The sequence below is a fragment of the Syngnathus floridae genome, chromosome 2 (genome assembly GCF_059516105.1).
Source record: "Syngnathus floridae isolate MCC-2025c chromosome 2, RoL_Sflo_1.0, whole genome shotgun sequence".
In the NCBI taxonomy this organism is placed as follows: domain Eukaryota; kingdom Metazoa; phylum Chordata; class Actinopteri; order Syngnathiformes; family Syngnathidae; genus Syngnathus; species Syngnathus floridae.
Genome location: NC_142414.1, coordinates 16,055,406 through 16,075,829, shown reverse-complemented (window position 1 = coordinate 16,075,829; position 20,424 = coordinate 16,055,406). Strand labels below are relative to the sequence as shown.

Below are 20,424 nucleotides of genomic sequence, written 5' to 3'. Positions count from 1 at the left end.
CTGACGTTTACAGAAAGATCACAGATTGGTTTGACAGCGAGAGTGAGGCTGTCCGTAATGGTTATGATGATGGCCGCGGGGCCCCACTGAGAAGCCCAGGACACGATGGATTGCGAACACTGTGCACATCCACTCAGCACTTGCTGGCCCATTTAGGCCCTATGATCCTGGTCGTTCAGCTTCACTTTGAGGCTGCCGCTCTCAAGGCTTAATTAGACTTGACAGCGGAGGGACGGGACCGAGACAAAGGAACACACTTTGCTCCCCGCGTCTCTTCTTCCCACACATCAGCGCCATTTGCCAAGCTCAGCACAAATTCACCCATCACTTGCCAATTTGTCTTTTACCCAGGAACATGCAAAAACATTTGGCTGACTAAATTACAACAGTAAGATGTGGCTCACAATTATACAGAGTAAGTACACTCCCCTCCAAATGTGTTTGGAAGGTTTGTATTTTTATATTTATTTGCTGACCCCTTGTGATATTCTTGGCCATGCCACACCCAAGGAAAAAAAATCCTAGCTCCGCCATCATGTATATATTTTGCAAACAAACTTAGAACCCCCCTCAGATGACGCATACGCATATTGATGGATTAACTTTTGAAAAAAAAAATACATCTAATGCATTTTACCCTCGATGCATAACACACAAGTAGTGAACATTATGAAATCAATAATGATCATTTTGATTATAATTTTCAGTGGCGCATTTGCTAATGAGATGACTAATGTCCTAAATAACCGTGAAAGACACTTCATCACTTTCACCCCCGTGCCCTTTAAGTGTGTATGCACCTTGTGCATAAATCTGCCGCTATCGGAGTGTCTGCAGTTGTCACTCAATGCTCAGATTGCACGAGTTGAGTACACTTTGACCACGCACCCGGAAAAGCCATCGAACCACTTGCATTTGATGGTTAAGCCAAGGCTTCAAAGTTTGTGTATTGATCAAGCATGGCACGAAACAACATTTCCTGGCATGGGAGAAAAAAAATTAGACGACCTTGTTTTCTTTCATTTAAGTGTATCGTGACTAGCACCTTAAATACAATTCAATAAGACAAGAAATCGTACAAGTAATGGGTATCTTCTCGACACCGGTGAGTCAAGTAACTAATATTTATTATGTGTCTAATAACATAACAATAATACAACTTGGAAAAAGAAACTGAACCCAATTACCTTATCATTGTACTTGCTTTGCAAAAACAATATTTTCAAACTGTCCGCTAACCCTAATCCCCTGATTGATGCACTCTGAACATTGCACAAGCAAAGCTTCACAAATCAATCTTGAAGGGCCAACAGGCAAAAAGTCATGGACGTCACCCAACCAGTAATAAAAAAGAAAACATTGTGATTATGGCTTTGTAATAACACAAATAAGATTTGTGGAATATACTGATCCAGAGTGTTTGAGTTTAGGAGGGAGCAAAGTCTTCAAAAACCCTGCTGGAAATAACCCTGACTGCTTGGCTGTGCCTCGGCCGCAGTCTTAATTCTCTCCAACATGTGTATAGGAAATTTACTGCTTCATTTCGTCTGGTCATAAAGTAATACTTGGCAACTGGCTTTTCTCATCCCCTGGCCACTTCTCGTTCGCTCGTTTCTCTTCGGTCTCACGGCTAACGCCGAGTGCAGCAGAAGCTCTTATCAATTCAAGTGGAAATGTTTTCAAAGTGATAAAGCAAAATCAACATTAGGTGGACGTCTTTGAGAGTAACCTTTCTCCATGGTCCTAAAAGGACCCACAGAATGTTGCGCCTCTTAACCGTAAGTGTGTGTGTGTGTGAAAATTCATTCAGAATCTTTTACCTTCACAATGTTTGCCATCTCCTTTATAGCCCGACTTGCAGATGCACTTGTAGGATTTCAGAGTATTCTGGCAGATGGCATCGATGCTGCAGTTGTCGAGTGCTTCTGCGCACTCGTCCACATCTAGGAAGAAAGAAAGAGGTTGTGAAATTGATCCGACCACAGAAAAGAAAATCCATGTAAACCTCAATTGACTTTGACTCGTAAAACGCAAAGTAAAGCAAAGAGCTAAAATGAAGACGGGCTCAATCTGCATTGATGGAAGTGACGCGCTTCTCTTTCAAAAGGTTGTATAGCACAGAAAGAGGAGAGAACACTTTTTTTATTTGTGACATTTCTGCCAATCACATTCAAACTCAATGAAAATGTAGCATGTAGTAACTGACTTTTTCTGGGACTATAACAAAACATTTTTGAATTCAGCATAAACAGAAACAAAAAACAACAAACGTCATTGAGGCCATTTGATGTCAACTGCTGCTAATGGGAAATGCTAATGCTCGTGCAAATGCTGTCAATGGGATGTGGGACTAAAAATTCATGAGTTTACATACCATTCACAGTTCAATAGGATATCAATTAGCAAGTACGTGTGTGAGCATTTAGCATGCAGGGTAATGCCCATTCACTTTAGGTGTTTTGTTTAGATTTCTGAAAACTGGACCAAAGACCATAAAACGCCAAAACCCACAATCAAAAAATAATATATTCACTAAAAACCAAACAGAAGTTGGCCTTTAACCATGTGATAAATCAATTCGCCACCTAAACCAGTAACTGCGGTCTTATATGTTTTTATTTTTTTAACACGTGTGGATTTACACGTAAACACCGTGTGACTCTAATGAAATATAAAACAAACTTTTGACATTTCTCTGTGACTTCAATTGAAGTATTCCGTTTTAAGTGTTAATTACTCTCGTCTGAATAATTCGGGTGAGAATGTGAAAAGATAAGCAAGGAAATGGATTCAAACAAACGCACGGTCTGGTCAGCCTTTACGGAAACCCTAATCCAGCCAAATCCTAGCTAACTAACCCAGGTGTTGAGGATTACCCCTCGGCACAGAGGGGAAGGGCAGTTTAATAAGGTTTACATAGCTTCCAATATCCACTCTTATCACAAGTGCTCTGCAGGAGTCAGCTGATCCCACTGGGAAATGACCTGCAACATAAACCCTCACGCTTAGCACGTTGCCTATTCCTGGAGGACACGAGGGCCGCTATGGAGATGAGCGCTCTAACAATACTTGTGTGATCGTAATCATAAACTGGAGCAGTTCCATGATCCATTTGGTTTGCAACTGCAATGGGAAGAACATCAAAGTTTTTGCCATGAAAGTTTCATAAACTCGGTTTTATTTCAGCAAGAACATTGAGCTCCAAGGTTAGAATTTAATGGCAGAACAATGTCTTCAGACGCCCTGTTACAGCTCACTGCAGACCAGAAGATTTATTTTATTAGGGATTAATCACCTTAATTATTCCGCAGATTAAATGATTGACTGTAACGATGTACGGTGTTCAAGTAAGCGAAGCGTTCCTGTCATCAGGACTTTATTGTCTAAAAACATTTTGGAGTACTGTGCGAAAATGGAATTCGGTATGCAGTCGGGGTGGTCGTGGCTCCATTCCTGCCAAGTTTCCTTTGGCCATTTAGAATTGCAGAAGCTCCCCCAGTTGCAGTAATGATTTATAGTATGTGTGAAGATTTCAACATCTCCGGTGTTGTAGCCTTGGGGATGGCGAGCGACTAAATCATCTCGTATGTCATTTTAGCTAAATCACTGGACAATGGTAAATGAGCTTTCACTTTTCCACCTGTTTCACACTGACTCCTCATCTTCATCATCTTCTAACATTGTCAAGCATTTCAGAGGTCAAAAACATCTCCACTTTTTTAACCAAATTAATGGCCGTCCATATTTCTCAGCAGACATCACTGCCGGCGTTCAGATATCCTGCTTATAATGTTCCCATTAGATCAATACATTTAATTTCCCAAGTTTTCTGCGAGGAAGCCCTTTGGCTTGTATTCAAACATTTAAAGAAGAGATTAAATTTGATTTAATGTGGTTGTGACAATACTCCAACAATCTATGTTACGAAACAGACTACTGGAATATTTTGGGCGTTGTATATAAAAAAAAAAAAAAAAAACTTCATTTGGTGAAACCACCTAAAACCGGTGGAAAATGTAACTATGTAGAAATTATAGGCGGAAAAAAATCCCCTTCTAATCAATGACAAATGGGAAATTTGTCATACCGCTGCATATTTCTTCAAATCTGTCACCAAAGGAAATGCCAACCACCAGCCAAAACACAAATTTTTTTTTTTTTTTTTTTGCAGTGACACGAAACTTACCAAAATGAGCAGGCTGGGAAGCCAAGCAAATACACGACTACCCCGTTGCCTTTGGTGTTAGCTACACAAACGGAAATAAACACAGTAATGCCAGTCACACGGACTTGGATCATGGTCTGACACGTTATTGTTTGCAAGTATGTACCCATGAATAAAAACATTCCAATGGACAACAAAAGTTGCATATGCTCCAAATTGCTTTGGCAAGGAAATAAACATGTCAGAGTCAATACATATACAATACTTCGGTGCAGTCTGAAACCCAAATGCCGCTTGCTTAGTAATGCCGCTCTGGTAATTGACTCATGCCCAAGATTAAAAGATTGGGTTTTCCCAGTGAGTTTCTTTCATTCTTTTGTGTTGAGGAATCATACTTGTTGGGAACAAGTTAGGCCAGCGGAGGATGAAGCCAATGCGTTGGGACAAGGGCGAATAAACAAAGTCAAAACACACACAAAATACCAAAGAAGAAAGGGCTGTAGGGGGAAAACCCAATGACATTTAGTTGAAATAGTCTCCACCAGAGAACATATTTTCCATGAGGACACCAAAGCTCTCCTTGTTTTAGCACATTTCAAACTAATTAGTTTTAGTTTGAAGGAACGAGCTGTGACAAACAAATTTAACAGAATTATCGGTGATCTGCACTTAAATGTTATATGAAAATAAAAAGATTCGGAACAATTTAGAAATCTTATGAATCCAAGACAATGTTAAAACAAAAAATGTGACTTGTTTTGTAAGCCTAGATAAATCGTCGATGAAGCGGGACGCCTTATAAAATGTTGCCTGGGGCACTACATTGACTCTACACTGAATATTCCCGAGTCAACAAAGTGGAACTTACAAAAGAATGTTTGGATGATCGTCAAAGTTTTTTCATTGGGGTTTATGAACTATATAACTGCTTGTTCTCCTGGATCTGATCCAAGTGTATCTTCTGAAACATTTTGAATTCCAGAACATTTTTGAATGAACCCGCCCAACCCTGGTTATGACCACATTCAACTCCTGCTATAAGCTGCTCGCTACGGAGGTGAGATCTTGTCAGATTTGCTTTTCCTCTCTGATTTATTAGAAGGCCTGGGATAAGAAGCAAAGTAGAGGGGGGTGTTAGTTGGAATAGGACGCGGAAGGGAGAGCGCGAGTGTGTGGGAGAATTGTAGGGACTCGTAGGTGTGCAGTTCAAACATAGGGCAATGTTTACTTTGAGCGCTCAGACCATTGCTGCTTGCTTTGCAGCCAAATCTGCCAACACCCACCACACAACCTACCCCCAACCCTCCCTCCCCAAAGCCTTCACCTTTCCTTCTGGTGCATAAGATAGACTTGAAATACGGGCCAGATGCACACACATTTGAGCTCCCATGAGCTTCTCGTAGCTAGGGAGTAAGGGTGGAGGTCAACTGCAAACAAGGTGTTCTCGGGTTTGCTTTGCTGCACATAATTACGCAAGAACTGTAATACACCTGCACAGTGCATCAGGGTCAAGGCCAGATACGCATGCTAGCTGACTTTGGGTGAGAAGTGGGGTACAATCTGGACCATTCACCGGAAACAGTCATACTTTCGGACAATTTAAAGTGAAACGGGCTGAGCAAAGCCCACACAGAAAGGTCAAAGATGAAACAGATTTGAACCCCAAACTTTTTTCTGAGTGGCTTCAGCAGGCACAACGTAAGGAAGACGACGACTTGAATCAGGCCTAAGTGTATTTTTTTTGGGGGGGGGGGTGATTTTTAAGCTGCGAAGACAAACGGAGCAGCGAAACGGTTTGATTAAATGCAGACATCAGCACGGACACAAAATTTAGCATCTCGCTCCGCTCCACCCCACTCCGGTCTCGATTGCCTTGAGCTAATGAAGGGCCACACTGTTGGTTGTCCGGCCAGCCTTGTGAATAAAAATATCAACTGCTTCCATTCGGAATATTTACACTCATCCTTCACACACTCTAAATGTTTAGGAATCACCACCGCTGACTGATCCTTTTGCGTTCAAGAAAACGGTGATCAAACACCTCCCAGCCCTCCCTGCTTATGTCCACCAACCATGAAGAAAAAATAAAGAAGAACATGCCAGTTCACTTTTAGAGTTACATAGTTGGGTTCATAGTTGATCCTTGTGCTCTGACCTGGCACATTTCCAACCGGTTATCCGGTTGCTCTCACTAGCGGTGTTCGCGCCAGGTCAGCATGTTTAGCCGTCTCATGACCGGGTTGATGATGTCAAGCCTGAACAGAAGCATTTCACCACTTTCAGACACACTGGCGTTAGAACGTGTTGATGGCAATTCAGAGAGATTTATTTCGCCGGGGGTGGTGGGGGGTGCAGTGTGGACAACCCGCGGTGTGGCGCCTGTGGTAATTGCCTGCAGGTCACTTTGCAACCAAACACTGGTAACTCTGAAAGACTGTACGCTGTTTGATGTTTTGTGACCTCCTGGCGCTGCCCCAGATGCAACTGCTGCCAATCGCTCTATAGACTCACTTTTGATTCAATAAAAGGCCAGGCTGACAATTTGGTTCTGCTCCACAATGCAGTAAATAGATAGCTAGTACATAAGAGACATGTTCAAAAGTCAAACTAATAAATGCACTTGCCTTTCTTGATGTGTCTTGACTGGTCCACCAATCTTAGACAACTAAAGGAGGTTATCCGTGGTTGCCATGGCAATGACAGACACTATTTTCCTTAGATACTGTACTAAGATTGACATCTAGGCAAAGTTGTCTGATATTTGCTGATATGAAACTAGTGAGTAATGGCAAATGAAGACATACAGTATGTCATAGAAAAAAAAAAAGCTAAGGCTGGAACAATTCACTCAAACTCTTTTTACTATCAAAAGATATTTTTATTTTTAGATCTGTAACTTTTTCTAACTTTTCACCAAATATTGAAAATGAAGTACTAATAATTTTGTTTAACTACAGTTTATCAATGAATCTTTTTTTTTTTACATCAATGCATATTTTAGAGGTTTAATATGGTGCTGATCTCATTTTATTTATTTTTGGGAAGGTCTTCAGTGCCATCTTACTGTTTGATTTCATAATAAGGGTTTTTGAATTTCTGAGGAAAGTTCCAAGGACTCCGGAAGATGTTGGAAAATGCAAAGGACCTGTTCATCAAAAGCCTTTGAAGGTTACATTACAATAAATGAACTCACTGCATCTCTGAAATTTTAAACCTCTACCGAGAATCTGGTCCTTGTGCCTATTTTTTTCCTTGTGCCTTTCATTTTGGCATGCGGTCCTAACAGACCTCAGACCAGCTCCATATGGAAAACATTTATTGCAACAATTAAGCTAATATTAAAAAAATAAAAATGGCACGACAACAAATTTTTTTTAGAAGACCTTATGTATGTACTGAATTACTGAATACAAGCAGTTTGCAGCCGGAGTGGTGCAAAATTCATTTGTAACATGCAAAGGAATGTTCACCCTCCATGGCACGTGTGCTCCTTAATAAATCCTTGGCCCATGCAGTTTATTTTATATGGCTGCAGGGTGGTAGTTAGTCCAGCTGTACACCTTATATTTATACAACAGGAGTTAACTGACATGACACTCTCCCTGCCTGCACACAGTCATTACATTCACTGGCGGTCACTTTAGCCAGCTACGGTACCAACTAGAAAGATGGCAACATAGCAATTACAGCAAAAGTGTGATATTTTTAGTTTGTTCCTGTCCAAGCCAGTTATACGTAAAGTGAATGCGTCTCTGTGTGAGTTGTGAAGCGGACTTTTGAAATGAAAGGTTCGGTGGCCTGGAAATGACTGAATGGGCCCCTCGTTTAGAACTTGCGAGATGGAACAATTAACAAACATCTGTTTACAGCGACGTATTAAGTGCTTAATGGTGTTTGTCAAAGAGCGGCAGTCGCTTTAAATAAGGGAACATTGAAGAACTGGAGAAATATTGCTTTTAATCCTTTTACTTGTAAGAAAAAAATAAGATGAACTAATTGAACTGTTGGAATTAATATTAGAAAACTGTCAGTGTTATTAAATTATGTCACATAAAATGTGTGAGAGCTCGTTTATTTTTTGTTAGCTTTGCTAATGAGAGATATTATCTAAGTTTCTTAATAGTTGCTCAAGAACTAAATGATTAATCATTTCATTGCAGTTTTATTACACCATATGAATTGAATCATTCATTAATGAAAGTTTAAGCAAAATGTTCCCGGTCACAGTGAATATTGAATGAAAATGATTAATGATGAGTGAAAGAGGCGTTGGTGCTCAATCAGCCATTTGCCACATCCCATCTTCTCCCAATATGTCATACATTGCTGGTGTTGGACGGAATCCTCTTATCTCCAAAATCATTACTTGTCAAGAGGCCCCGAAAAATGGCATTAGCATTGGATGACGGAAAAAAAACAAGCCATGTTTAACACTTTTGATTGATCAATATTACACGTCAGGACTGACCAAAAGTATAGGTTTTTGAAAACATATTAAATTCACCAAAATGTGACTTTTTATGTTTGACTTTTGTGTTTGTGTCAACTGTCACATTTATGTTTGATTTTGATATTTGAACTGTGCTGGCAGTGAATGAGTTTAAATTGTAAAATGTATTGGTGTGTAATTTCAGAAGCATATCTTGCCTATATTGTGGCCAGTCAAAAAAAAAATGACTAGCAAGATGGACAAAGAACAAGACCACAGCCCACATTTTTGTTCCTTGTCCATGTTGCCTTCATGTCCTGCGAGATGTACAGAAGAGCTCAATATATAGAAGGTGGCTCAGCTTTTTTCCCATGCCTATGTCCATTGAGGACCTCAAATTCATTTCTAATGACCCCTCTCACTCCCCCCACCCCTCTGTGCCTTGAATGCACTGGTGAGAACCCACCAAATAAATAACTTTGCTCTTTCTTTTTCATGTGGACTCCTTGATGTATTGGCTTGGATTTTCCATTACTCAGCAGAATAAAAGCATTTCCTTTCACTTCCAACAGTAAAGTTGGCGCTCGCCGTCAGGAATGTAAACACACGCAGTCTGTAAACAAGGCTCTCTGTGACCCCAACCCCCTCAAACATCACTGACCACTACAAGACTGGCCTAATGACGTCCCTCTTTGACCCCCCCAGCCGTCCCCGATTCATCGTGCAAAGAGCGACACGGCTATGTTATTCAGCCCGCACGTGACAGGAGTATGACGAGGGCCTACGAAGATGACAGTCCCACTCATATTTCTGAGAGATCCTCAACATGTCCCATCAGTTAGTAACAGAAAAAACAAATGTGGGCTTTGCGGTGGAGGGAGGCGGGAGGATTGAGGGGGGGGTTTCGAGGATTAATGATCTGCTGCAGCTGGCTGAAGAGCGGCAGAGTGATTCCTCAGTAAGCGCTGGTGGGGTCGGAGGGGAGATGGGGTGTTTTGGAGGTGAGTTTCAGACTTGAGGAGACAGAGAGCCTTCAGCCACCACCTCCATCCTCCCCCCGACAGCGATGCTGTCAGCACGCCGTCGCATCTGCGTGCAGGACAAAGGCCACTGACGGGGTGAGAAGAAGATGGAAGCAAGGGGAGTGACTTCTGTCATTTCAACCGCAATGCCGCACTGCAGAGACGCATCCCAGGCCTCATTTGGAACATCTTGTTCAGATTAAAGCTCCACAAACAAACAAGCTAGTTTGAATGCTTTCTGCGCTCCCTCCCTCACTGACGCCAGTCACTGTCGTCCTCGCACGGGCTCCCTCTTCATTTTCGGATGCAGTACAAAATGTTCACTCCCACAGACCTCAATAGACAGAATCCTCCATACTTTGTGGATTTGGTGTCATTTGATCATCCTGTTAGGTCACTGTGGTCTATTAACTGCCTTTTACTTAGTGTCCCCGACACAAAAGCTAAACATGATAGAGCCTTGCAGTCTATTGTCCCCAAATTTTGGAATGCATGTCTTTTTGAGCTAACAAGCTGTCTCTTTAGCGGACTTTTAGGTGTAAATTTTCAATCAGAATTGCCCTGGGAAGTACCAAGCATACTTGTCTGTATTGTCCCTGAGCAATGTGAAACAATTTTGATTTACAACAACTATCAAAAGCTGAAACAGCGGACAAACTAATCAGGATGCAAAGTCTTAAATCACATTTTAGTGGTTTGGTAAATTCCCCTAAGAAGCAAGAACAGGACGCCTTGTCTTCTATTTTGAAATTATTGACTTGCATAAGTAAACACTCTTCTGCTAGTCTTTATATTGTATGTTATTTTTTTTCAGTTCATTTATATTGGTGTTGTTACTCGAATTAACTAACCAAGTTCAAGCTGAAACTAACGGAGTGAAGCCAACGACTGCACTGGCTCAACACCAACAAAACTATGTTATGACGTTCTGTCTGGGAATAATCAATGTCTATTCGTTTTAATGAGCAGTAAAGTTTGTACTGAATCAATGTTCCCTCTAACTTTTTCATGCGTGACATTCACACAAACTCCCTGAACATTCCTTGGACCACGGTAAGCAACATCAGACTTGCACGCAGCGGTCAAACCAGTATCGCAACAGTTCAAAACCTGAGATCATAATAAATTACACGATGCAGGTAAGTTACACAAAAAAAAAAATCAAACCACCTCCATATCAAATTAGAGAATATCATTCGAAAGACATTTGTACATTGAATAAAACGAGCTGCAGTTTGTAAGAATCGGTTAAAGATAAAGGATTGCACTTTCTTTTGTCGTGAATTGGCTCAAATGGACTTTTCTGGAAATAAATGAAAGTAAATGGGAAGGAAAGTGAAATCATCAAAAGGTAAATGTTGAAGAATATTATTAATAATAACTACTGAAATTGTTTTGACTTTACCTTTATATTCAAAGTCTTTGGTGATAAATATTAGATTGTCTTCACCGATCAGATTGTTGTAACAGATTTTAAAAAGTAGGATAAAGTGGCCTTAAGTGCGTAACTCACATTGCAAGAACTCATGTGAATTGCATGACACATCCGACACTTCATAATGTGCTTCAATTGTGCAAGGATATTCTCACTCAAGCTTCGGGGCACTTTTCCCCCGGTTTGTTGGTGAAATGGCGGGCAGACAGCGTTAAAGCTGGACAGTGCCACCTCGCCCATTGACGTGCTGTCAAACACATTGCAATTATCTGCCAACTATTTTTGCTCCAGGTTGTTTGTTTTTTTAAAACATCCAGGACAATACAGACAAAATGAGTAGGCGAATGACACTTGTCACCATGGCAATAAAAATAGTAGCCATAATTGGGACGGACCAAATTTTTTATTGTTTTTGTACAAGGTAATACAAAATTGCAAAATGCTAATGCAGCTGTCCCAGCTCTTACATTTAAATAAGCAGCTGATAATAAGAAAAATAATTGTTACCCCGAGTGATTAATTTAATCAAATATGCAATTTCCATTACAGTATAAAACTCAGATAGCTTCAGGACTGCATCTTAACATGAGCTTGCAAAGAGGAAAATGTCACGCTTAACCATTCCACCTTTAAGAGAAAAGTGAATGACAGACAATAAATACTTGGTGGCGCCTGCAAACATGGAGCTCATTGCTCACACTGCACAATTCAAAAAAACGTCACGGTATCAAAAAAAAAAAAAAAAAAAAACCTTCTCCATAAAGGAGGCTCATTTGCGAGAGTGGGAGCACTTGTGCCTGCGAAGTGCAATCATTTATAGCCAACCTACAATCACTCATCGCTGCCAAACACCCTCACACCCACTGATCAAAAATTCACCGTGAGTCATCCAGCATCGCTCTTGGACAGAATTGCAATCGAATGTGTTCACCACTCAAGTAATGGCAAGATAATCATCTCGGTGCTCCGTCGGCTGCTGTGTAACAACACGTACGGTGCTCTTGACCGTTTGGCAAGCAGATGCTTTGTGGCCGCGTTTGCCGAGTGCCTGAAGCCACGCCGAATCGATCCCCTCGACCCCATTCGTCATGGCCGAACGAATGAGAGCTGCCTGCAGAGGCAGACACAGACTAAGGTGAGCTTCTTGTGACCAGACAACACTTTGTTTTAAATGAAGGCTATCTAAAGGTTAGGATGCTCAACTGGTTGAATTTGGCAATTAGAGAGTGGGGTGGGTGAGCATGGCTGGGAAATAATTGCGTAGCTGACAATTCCAAGAAGCCAGACAGAATCCAAATGAGAAGAACTTTCCAGCAGGTATCAAGATAGTTTTCACAAAAGGAAACTTGTTTTTTTCCAAGAAGAACAACTTTTAGGAAACAACTTTAATGGTGGCCCTATAAGGCCAAGTTGTGGAGGCCGTAATTTAAAACAATACTTAACAAAATTCCGAAGCAGACCCTGAAAAGGATTCAAGGCTTGTCCTCAGGGCAAAATGAAAACAAATCCCATTCATAAATCAATTCTAATCTAATATTTGCGAACCTACTGAGATTTGGCTACTCAACTTGGCAGGCAGACTTTTTCATTGTCTTGTTTTCAAGGCACATGCTGCCTTTGAGGGAGAAAGTCAAACAACTCAGCCAACACCTCTGCAGGAGCGTCGCTGGCTACTGGACAAAATACACAGATGATGAGAGGACAAGACCAAAATCTTTTTTTCCTTCCGTGAACCCCGCTGCCCACTTTCTTTTTGTGTCTTTTGATTTTCTGTTTCACAGACCACAAGGGTGTCGGTTAGGTAGGTGGACGTGGCTTCTTTGAGAAAAGATGCATTATGTCTTCTTCATTCTCTCTTGACCAATTACTTGCTCTGCCTTTTAGATGTCACACTAGCTCAAGAAAGGATGCCAACATACGTATGGTACAAATCAAATTGTGAACTTTGGTACCTTTCACCATTTTTTTCTTTTCTTTTTTTTCTTTACAACATAATTAAAACATGAACTTCTGCTACTTTCTTCATTTACTTTCCCAAACTTTCCAATTTCCAAATGCAATAAATATTTGTATATTTTAGTGTCAAAAGCGCTTAGTCCCAACCCTTTTTGATATGCAAAACTCTGAATGGCTTGGTTTGTGGTGTGTGCATTTGTGTGTGCGTGTGTTCGTATAGCGCTGGGCTTCCCTATGGCCGAGTAGGAAAAGCGGCGCTACTTCATTAAATGCAAAGGAAAGGAAGCGAAGACAAAGCAAACAAAGCAAGAGTTGGGTGAAAAAGGAAAGTGAATGTCGGGGGTGGGTGGGCTCGGGTGGGCTCCCCTCCCTCACGCTCTCTCTCCCTCACTCTCTCGTCTCCTCTCCAGAGTGGAGGGAGGTCGGCAGCATCTCTAGGTAAGCAGCCCCGTCACTCGGGGTCTCATATTGCCAAGGCCGCCCGGTTCCCACAGTGCGAGCGGACCGAGACGTGGCCTTCCTCCCCACTCGGGCGGCCCTGTGTCTTTAGACCCCCAGGCCCTGGAGCAGAGGTTACACCAACACAGCCAAGCACAGCAACATGTCAGGCCCACACCAACCGTTGCCTTGGTGCCGCCGCATTAGCGAAGCGCTCTTGACTGCCTGCCTGCGAGGAAAGTGATTTGCCGCGACGTCTGCGGCTCTCCTCCAGCCTTTGCCGCCATGCGGCCGCTCCTCTTGGCACACTTAATCTCTCCGCTTTCTGCTCCATTCTCCTCTTCTTTGTCATCCTCTCCATCACATCCTCAAGTTCTCCCGCCCTCATTCCACTGCACCGCTTCCCACCCCTCTGAGTAATGACTTATGTCTGAAGTGCCACGATTAGTCTGACAATGACAAAAGACAAAGACGCTTGTCACGCACACATCTACCTTGAGTAAGTGTTGAGATGACAAATTGTGCATTTCTTTCCAGCTTGTCGACTCGTCATTGGCACCGATGTCGAGCAAAGTGGGTTTTTTCGGTTCAGGCGCCGAGAGGCCGCACAATGCTCTCGGTAAGTGGCCCCGAGGCCTTTTCGGTGGCCGCTCACTGGTGACCCACAAACAGGTGCACGCCATTTCACATATAGTCCTCTCTACGAGGCAGCGTGTCTGATGTTGTGGAGAATAAAGTGAGGAAAAAGTAGTTCTAATAGCAAAATGTAAATATTGAGTTTTCCCACAAGTGGAGGGGGGCAGACCACCCAGAGTGCAAAATAGTCACCCACCCCCCCTTTTTTTTTTTTTTTTTGCCTTGTCGACTGCGCGAGAGATGTCTTTTTGTGTGTGTGTGAAACATCACCAACCCACAATCAACACTCGCACACAAACCATTATGTGTCTTTCTTTGCATGCAAATACTTTCTGGCAGGCCCGGCTTGGCATTTTGTATTGTGGGAACATGAAGTGACGAGGGGGCCGGGCGGGACGGGGATCGCTGTGGAATACTGTGCCTCGTTGTTCCGCGCAAGGTGTCGGGAATCGAGGGGATTGAGCCCCGGGCCGCTTGTGTGCTCTGGAGCATTTCTCACAGGACAAGGGAGCAAGAGGGCAGGCGGCAGGGGCAGCTCGGCACTGTAGCTGCACTGTCTGACACTCACAGGCTCCTGCGTGTGTGCGTTACAGCCAGGTGTCAAATACTTGTCTGGACTGTGACAAATGCCTCCCGCTAGTCTCGCAGTAAGTACCTGCAGGCCTATGAAACATAACTGCTCACACCGCTCAAGATCAAAGTCAAGCACTGGAGTGACAGCAAACTTCATTTGAGTTGAAGCGACTGTCTGATGACTCCAAGTGACCGCAAAAGAGGGGAGTCGACTGCTTGAACTCCACGCGTGCTTCCTGCATTTCTGAATAAAATGCTTTGAAATGGGTCTTACAAACACACTTTAAAGTGCTCAGTGGGAAGCGCGCTTAAATGCCCGTCATTAGCCATGCAGCAAACACATTTGTTTAAAGGGACACGCTGCACAAACAACAACACTAAAAACCCAAAAGCTGCACTTAGATCAGAAGTGCAGGAGGTGACAACTTACCTTGGCTGGTTTTACTTCCTGAAGCGGACTGTTGGACAAAGGCGACCAGGCAGAAGCCAACAAATCCAAGGCTAGCTCGTATCAAACCGTGCACATACATGCTCACTTTGCCTGCAGTTGAGCACTTTAGCCAAGATCGACGAGGTGCGGGAGCACGGCGGAGCGTGTGCGCGCCACGGAATTCTCCTGTTGTTATTCCTCGTGGGCGCGCGTGGACCAGGATCCAGGGCAACCCTCCTTTTTCTTAAATGAATATATTTCTTTATTTATTGATTGATTGATAAATGTATTAAACCCGTTTATTTTAGTTTCAAGTTGGCGTCATTGCGGACTGTCCGACAACGCGGAGCGCAGGGAGGCTTATCTGTTATCATGTTTCGAGGCAGACCGATGTCATTTTAAGAGAGAGAGAGAGAGAGAGAGAGAGAGAGAGAGAGAGAGAGAGAGAGAGAGAGAGAGAGAGAGAGAGAGAGAGAGAGAGAGAGAGAGAGAGAGAGAGAGAGAGAGATGGAGCCGTGCGACGGACTTTGCAAGAAAAGGGGAGGAGAGAGGCGTCTGCGATGCACTACGGGCTCTTCCTTTCCTCATCTGCGCAAGATCTTTGCATTCTTTTTCTTTTCATCGACAAGCTTCATGCAGGTGCTGCTTACTTGCATGGCTTTTGGTGCGTGCGTGTCCCTTAATGATTGCACATGAGAAAAAGCAGTCAGACAGACAGACAGACAGACAGACAGACAGACAGAGAGAGAGAGAGAGAGAGGGAGAGAGAGTGAGGGACCTACTTAACCTCTACATTATCTGAGACAATGCCCATGGGGGGAATTATTTAATTACCCCAAAAAGTCCCGCTGTAATTGGTTTACTATGCTGAAACAGTTCCAGCTGTTAAAAATCCAGATCAAGGTGAATTAATTCCTCAGGTGAACAATCAGTAATTGTTTACAGAAACAGTGATGAAAGCTTTAGATAATCACCAAAAGCAATTTCGTTCTGCGTCATCAGGTTCCAGAACCTTGATAAATACCATCTTATCTGTGTAATGAGGAGATGAAGCTCAACTGTCACATTGCCCTGCCAGAAAGCAACAGCGCACATTTGGGCCCAAACGACACGTGGTATTAGCAACATGTGAGGAGTTAGCAAGTTGGGAGGATTCAAGATAAAGTTTACTTTTCAGTACTTTGGGCCTCCAGACCACTGCAGCGCTGCACATTCACCATCACCTCCAAGAGGACTGAAGCTTGACGAGTCCCATAAATTAAAATCTCTCAATACCGCAAGCGCAACCCACAGTGTCACATTTTAGGGCTAACGAGTGACAAAACATTTGCTTTCCAGCAACATCCTGCACAGTAAAACAAACAATAAAACTCACGACACCTACTTTCATCTGTCACATTAATTCCAAAATTAAAAAGTCATTTAATTCTGACTTGGTGGATGATTATCATCGCTGCTTCCATCTGTACTTTTTGTCTTCTTCATCAAATATAATTACAACTTCAAAACAAGACTGACTGGAGATGATTCAGTCTTCGTGGCATGATGTTAAGGGAACAAAATCTAAAAATAGTGATTTACAATCAAAAGGAGTAGAGAAGATCATTCTTCATTATCATCTGTCTAATCAGAGCTGGAGCAACATTAAACTAAAATAATGTCACCCCGCGCAAGAAACATTCAAATGAGCTCAGTGTACATGTTTTCCGCAAAGCAGGGCTCTCGTTAAATGAGATATTCAGCACAACAGAACAATCTTCGAAGAAATCCCAGTTTGCACCCACACAACACAATCAACATGCAAATGTGCAGCGCAAAGCCGAAGCATTCAGTGTAATTAGAATAACTCCCATCAGGGATGTTGATGCATATTCCGTGTCCTTGTGTGTAAATTTTTGGATCACGACAAGTCCTTGTACAACCAAATGAGCTCAGAGAGTCACTGGGGGAGTTTGAGAAAGTCACAATATGGCTGACACACCGCCTGAGCAGTGAGACTTGCGGTGGGATCTGTGCACTTTTCATGGCAACGCTTCATTAAATACACGTGGGCCTCACACGGGCATCACGCTGTGCACCAAAAGGAGTTATTTTTACGTCGACAGGGCAGACGCATGAGGGGAAGACCGGGTGATGTTTCATTTATGAGCCACATCATGAAATACACACCGGCTATGGAGGAGTTGGACAGCAGGAGGCCGCCCAGAGACCCCCGAGTGTCGTTAGTATTGATATTCAGTTTTGTAGGTAAGAAAGAATTTATTTTTATCACACTTTCCCAGGTTCTCAGTTTGTTAAATGTAAAATACAAGAAAAAGAAAAAAAAAACAGCAGCAACTACTATATGGGAAGTATGACAGGACTAACCTGACAAATTGTTAAAGTGTAAAAAATCAAACTCATGCAATGGTAATGACAGAAAACATCCGTGATGGGGGGAGGGGGCTAAGATTTTTCCATCAGTGCAACTTGGACCTAAGCAGATGGATGACAAAAATGCAATTTTAAATATGGACAAAATATGAGCGTAAGCGCAAAATAAGTACGCTAATATTTAAGAGCCAACTTTAAGTGCAACAACTCATTTTGCACATTTTTCCACAATAGTCAACGCACTCAAAATGTATTTTTTTGTTTGATTATAAAGGTACGTTGTTCATTCTGTATATTCATGCATACCTGCAAAAAAGGCCTGCTCAGGTTTTTGTATAGGGCTGTGTAAGATCCGTTGTAAGTGCTACTAAGACGGGTCTGCCATCTAGTGGTGATTAGTGATATTACAAGTTAAAACTATTAAAACTACAGTTGACCACTGGATATTCAAAGTTCTGCACATATTTTTTTCTTTTAGTGCATATTTTTATTGTTTTATCTTTGTCTGAAATTTTCAGTCTTTACTTGAAGGATTTGGGTGGTTAAAAAATATTGCCCTACCCCGCTCTACTGATGAGCCCAGTTACTTCAACCATTATGCATCGTGACAAAACAAATTGAATTCTAACTTTACAAAAGACAAGCCGAAAACATGTGGCGAGCTGACTGTTGCTACAAGCTGTGTTTTCATTCTGACCGACATATCGCACAAAGACAATGCTCCAACAGCTGCTCGGGGAAGATAAACAGAAGATGGATGCATGTTGGGAAGCGTGTGTAAGTGCCTCGCACTCCACTACGGCGCTCCACTGAGCGAGGAGCCTCGCAGCGAGCCTGATGTTCTCTTCCAGCTGGTCATAGGCAGAGACACATATCACAGGTCCACACTTGCTTTCTTCTCACTGCCAAAGCTCAGAGCTCAGAACCTTCTCCACTTTCACCCCATTCCTCCCGGCGGGCGCCACATACCAACACCGCCGCAGGCCCAGCAGGATCTCTTGGTACTCGCTATGCCAGCACCACAGGGGAAGCGGAGTGGCTTTTGGGAGCTGCATGCATCATGGGTCAAGGCTGTGGGCTTGCCCAAGGAATTCTTCCTGACCGCAGCCTCAGTCATTGGCACTTATGTGGCGCTACAGAGTCACAGACAACCTGTCTCATTTAAATCTCATTTTGCAGCATTATTCCTGAAAAGGACTCCAGTGGAATAAGAGTCATTTAAACAAGAACAGCAAAAGCTCAATAAGGGAGTACTTTCTCCCAACTTTCTTCTACTGGGAGTCTTGCTTTCATCCTTCTCTGACCTACTTTCATTTTCAGTTCCAACATCAATTCATATGTTGAATATTTTTTCTATTTATCCAGCCCATCGACTTGGGACAATGTCTCTAAAATAGTTCAGCATTCTCTACTTTCCACGAACGTTTTGCTGTATTTTTCTGCCAGTTTGTCCCGAGCTTGGAATTCTAGCTCAAATTCATCTCACCATGATTTCTTAGTTTTTGAATTACTTTTGTATTATTGGATACATTTTTGTTCTCTTGTGTAAGTCAAGGATTTAATGCTGTATTCATTTGTGCCATGCTCTTGGGTCCTCTCCTCTGTTAGCTCTTGTTTGTGGTTTTTGTGGTCTTGCAGTATGTGAAACACATGCTCAACTGGCTCGCATAACTCAATGGCCATTAAAGAATATTCAATATTTTTTGGCTTCGAAAAAAAATCTTAGGCTGCTTTCACAGGGTCATTGTCCATCTGCACTGAAGCGTTTTGCCATCATTTTTGTTGCTTTTGACTGAATGGGAGCAGATAGAAAAGCACTACACATCTCACAATTCCACATCTGTCAGCAGTCACATCATTAACACCAATGAAACCATACCATTATCATGCATATAAAGGCGCAAACCATTTGAAATGACCTGGATTGTGTCCAAGTGCTGGACAAACGCCAGTTTTCTTAATCCAATAGAAAACAATTATTGTTTCCATGTTTTTTTTGACTGAACATAACATGTGAACGTCACAGTGCAGGATGAAAAAAAGTATGTAAGTCTTTGGATTTAATAACTGGTTGAGCCTCCTTTTGGCAGCACTAACCTCAACCAAACTGTTCCTGCAGTTGCAGATTAGATCAAGAGGAAAATTACGGTTTCAGTCCATTTTTTGGGATGTTTGGTATGAAATGCTCTCTTGAGGTCGTGCATCTACATTGGGAGAATTGACGCATTCTACAAGGAACAATCACACAAACATCCTACTGTTCAACCACATCTGGGGCTAACATCTCCCAATGAGTCATTACTAGTGATGGGGAAATGAAGCCTCAAATTTGCTTCATGAACCAGTTGTTGCAATTTTTTTACTCTTCTACATTGCACACTATCTTGTCATTTCTTAAACCTTAAAAAAAATGGTGCAATCTAGAGATTCAAAAACTGGTTCATGAAACAAATTTGAAGCTTCGTTCACTGGTCATTACTTTTGTTGCCGCTTTTATGTGACACGTAATATTCCCACAGCGAGTTTGTGTGAAGTTGTCTGACATACAGAACGAGTTGAGACCTTCAAACTACTGTTTTGTCATAGACCCTCAGGCGCTGATGTTCTTCACTCTCAAGTGAGATCCCCTTTCATGTTTCGCAGGTCTCCTCATTGTTGCAGCAGGTCGACAACGCACAGACAGGCTTAACAGTCGTGTGAGTGAACACACCAACGCTTGAGGGGGTTCGGGTCATATTTTGTCAGATGTGCGTGTACAGCAAACAGGCAATAAAGTGGATAAGAAACGGACAGACACCTTTATCCCGGTTTCGATTCCAAATTATTCTTTCCTGACATGCCTGTACTATTTAAGGAATGTATTTCCACACAAACTACTTGTGTGCTTCCAAACAAACAGAAATACATTCCGAGAAGTATTGACTTCCTCTCCATGTCTATTTTTCTGTGGTGTTTATAATATTGAAC

At 42.4% G+C, this 20,424-nt stretch overlaps 1 protein-coding gene across 4 annotated transcripts in view; it reads right to left on the bottom strand.

Annotated features, from left to right (window-relative positions):
- Positions 1-15,444, bottom strand: part of LOC148402176 (signal peptide, CUB and EGF-like domain-containing protein 3) — a 60,323-nt gene extending 44,879 nt beyond the window's left edge. For all 4 annotated transcript variants that reach the window (XM_088363223.1, XM_088363230.1, XM_088363206.1 and 1 more), the window contains exons 1-2: positions 15,085-15,444; positions 1,821-1,943 (exon numbers count right to left, since the gene is read on the bottom strand). In XM_088363223.1, the coding sequence (XP_088219349.1) occupies positions 1,821-1,943; positions 15,085-15,184 (223 nt within the window). In that variant the 5' untranslated portion in view covers positions 15,185-15,444. The remainder of the gene's footprint in view (positions 1-1,820; positions 1,944-15,084) is intronic.
- Between the last annotated feature and the right edge of the window lie 4,980 nt (positions 15,445-20,424).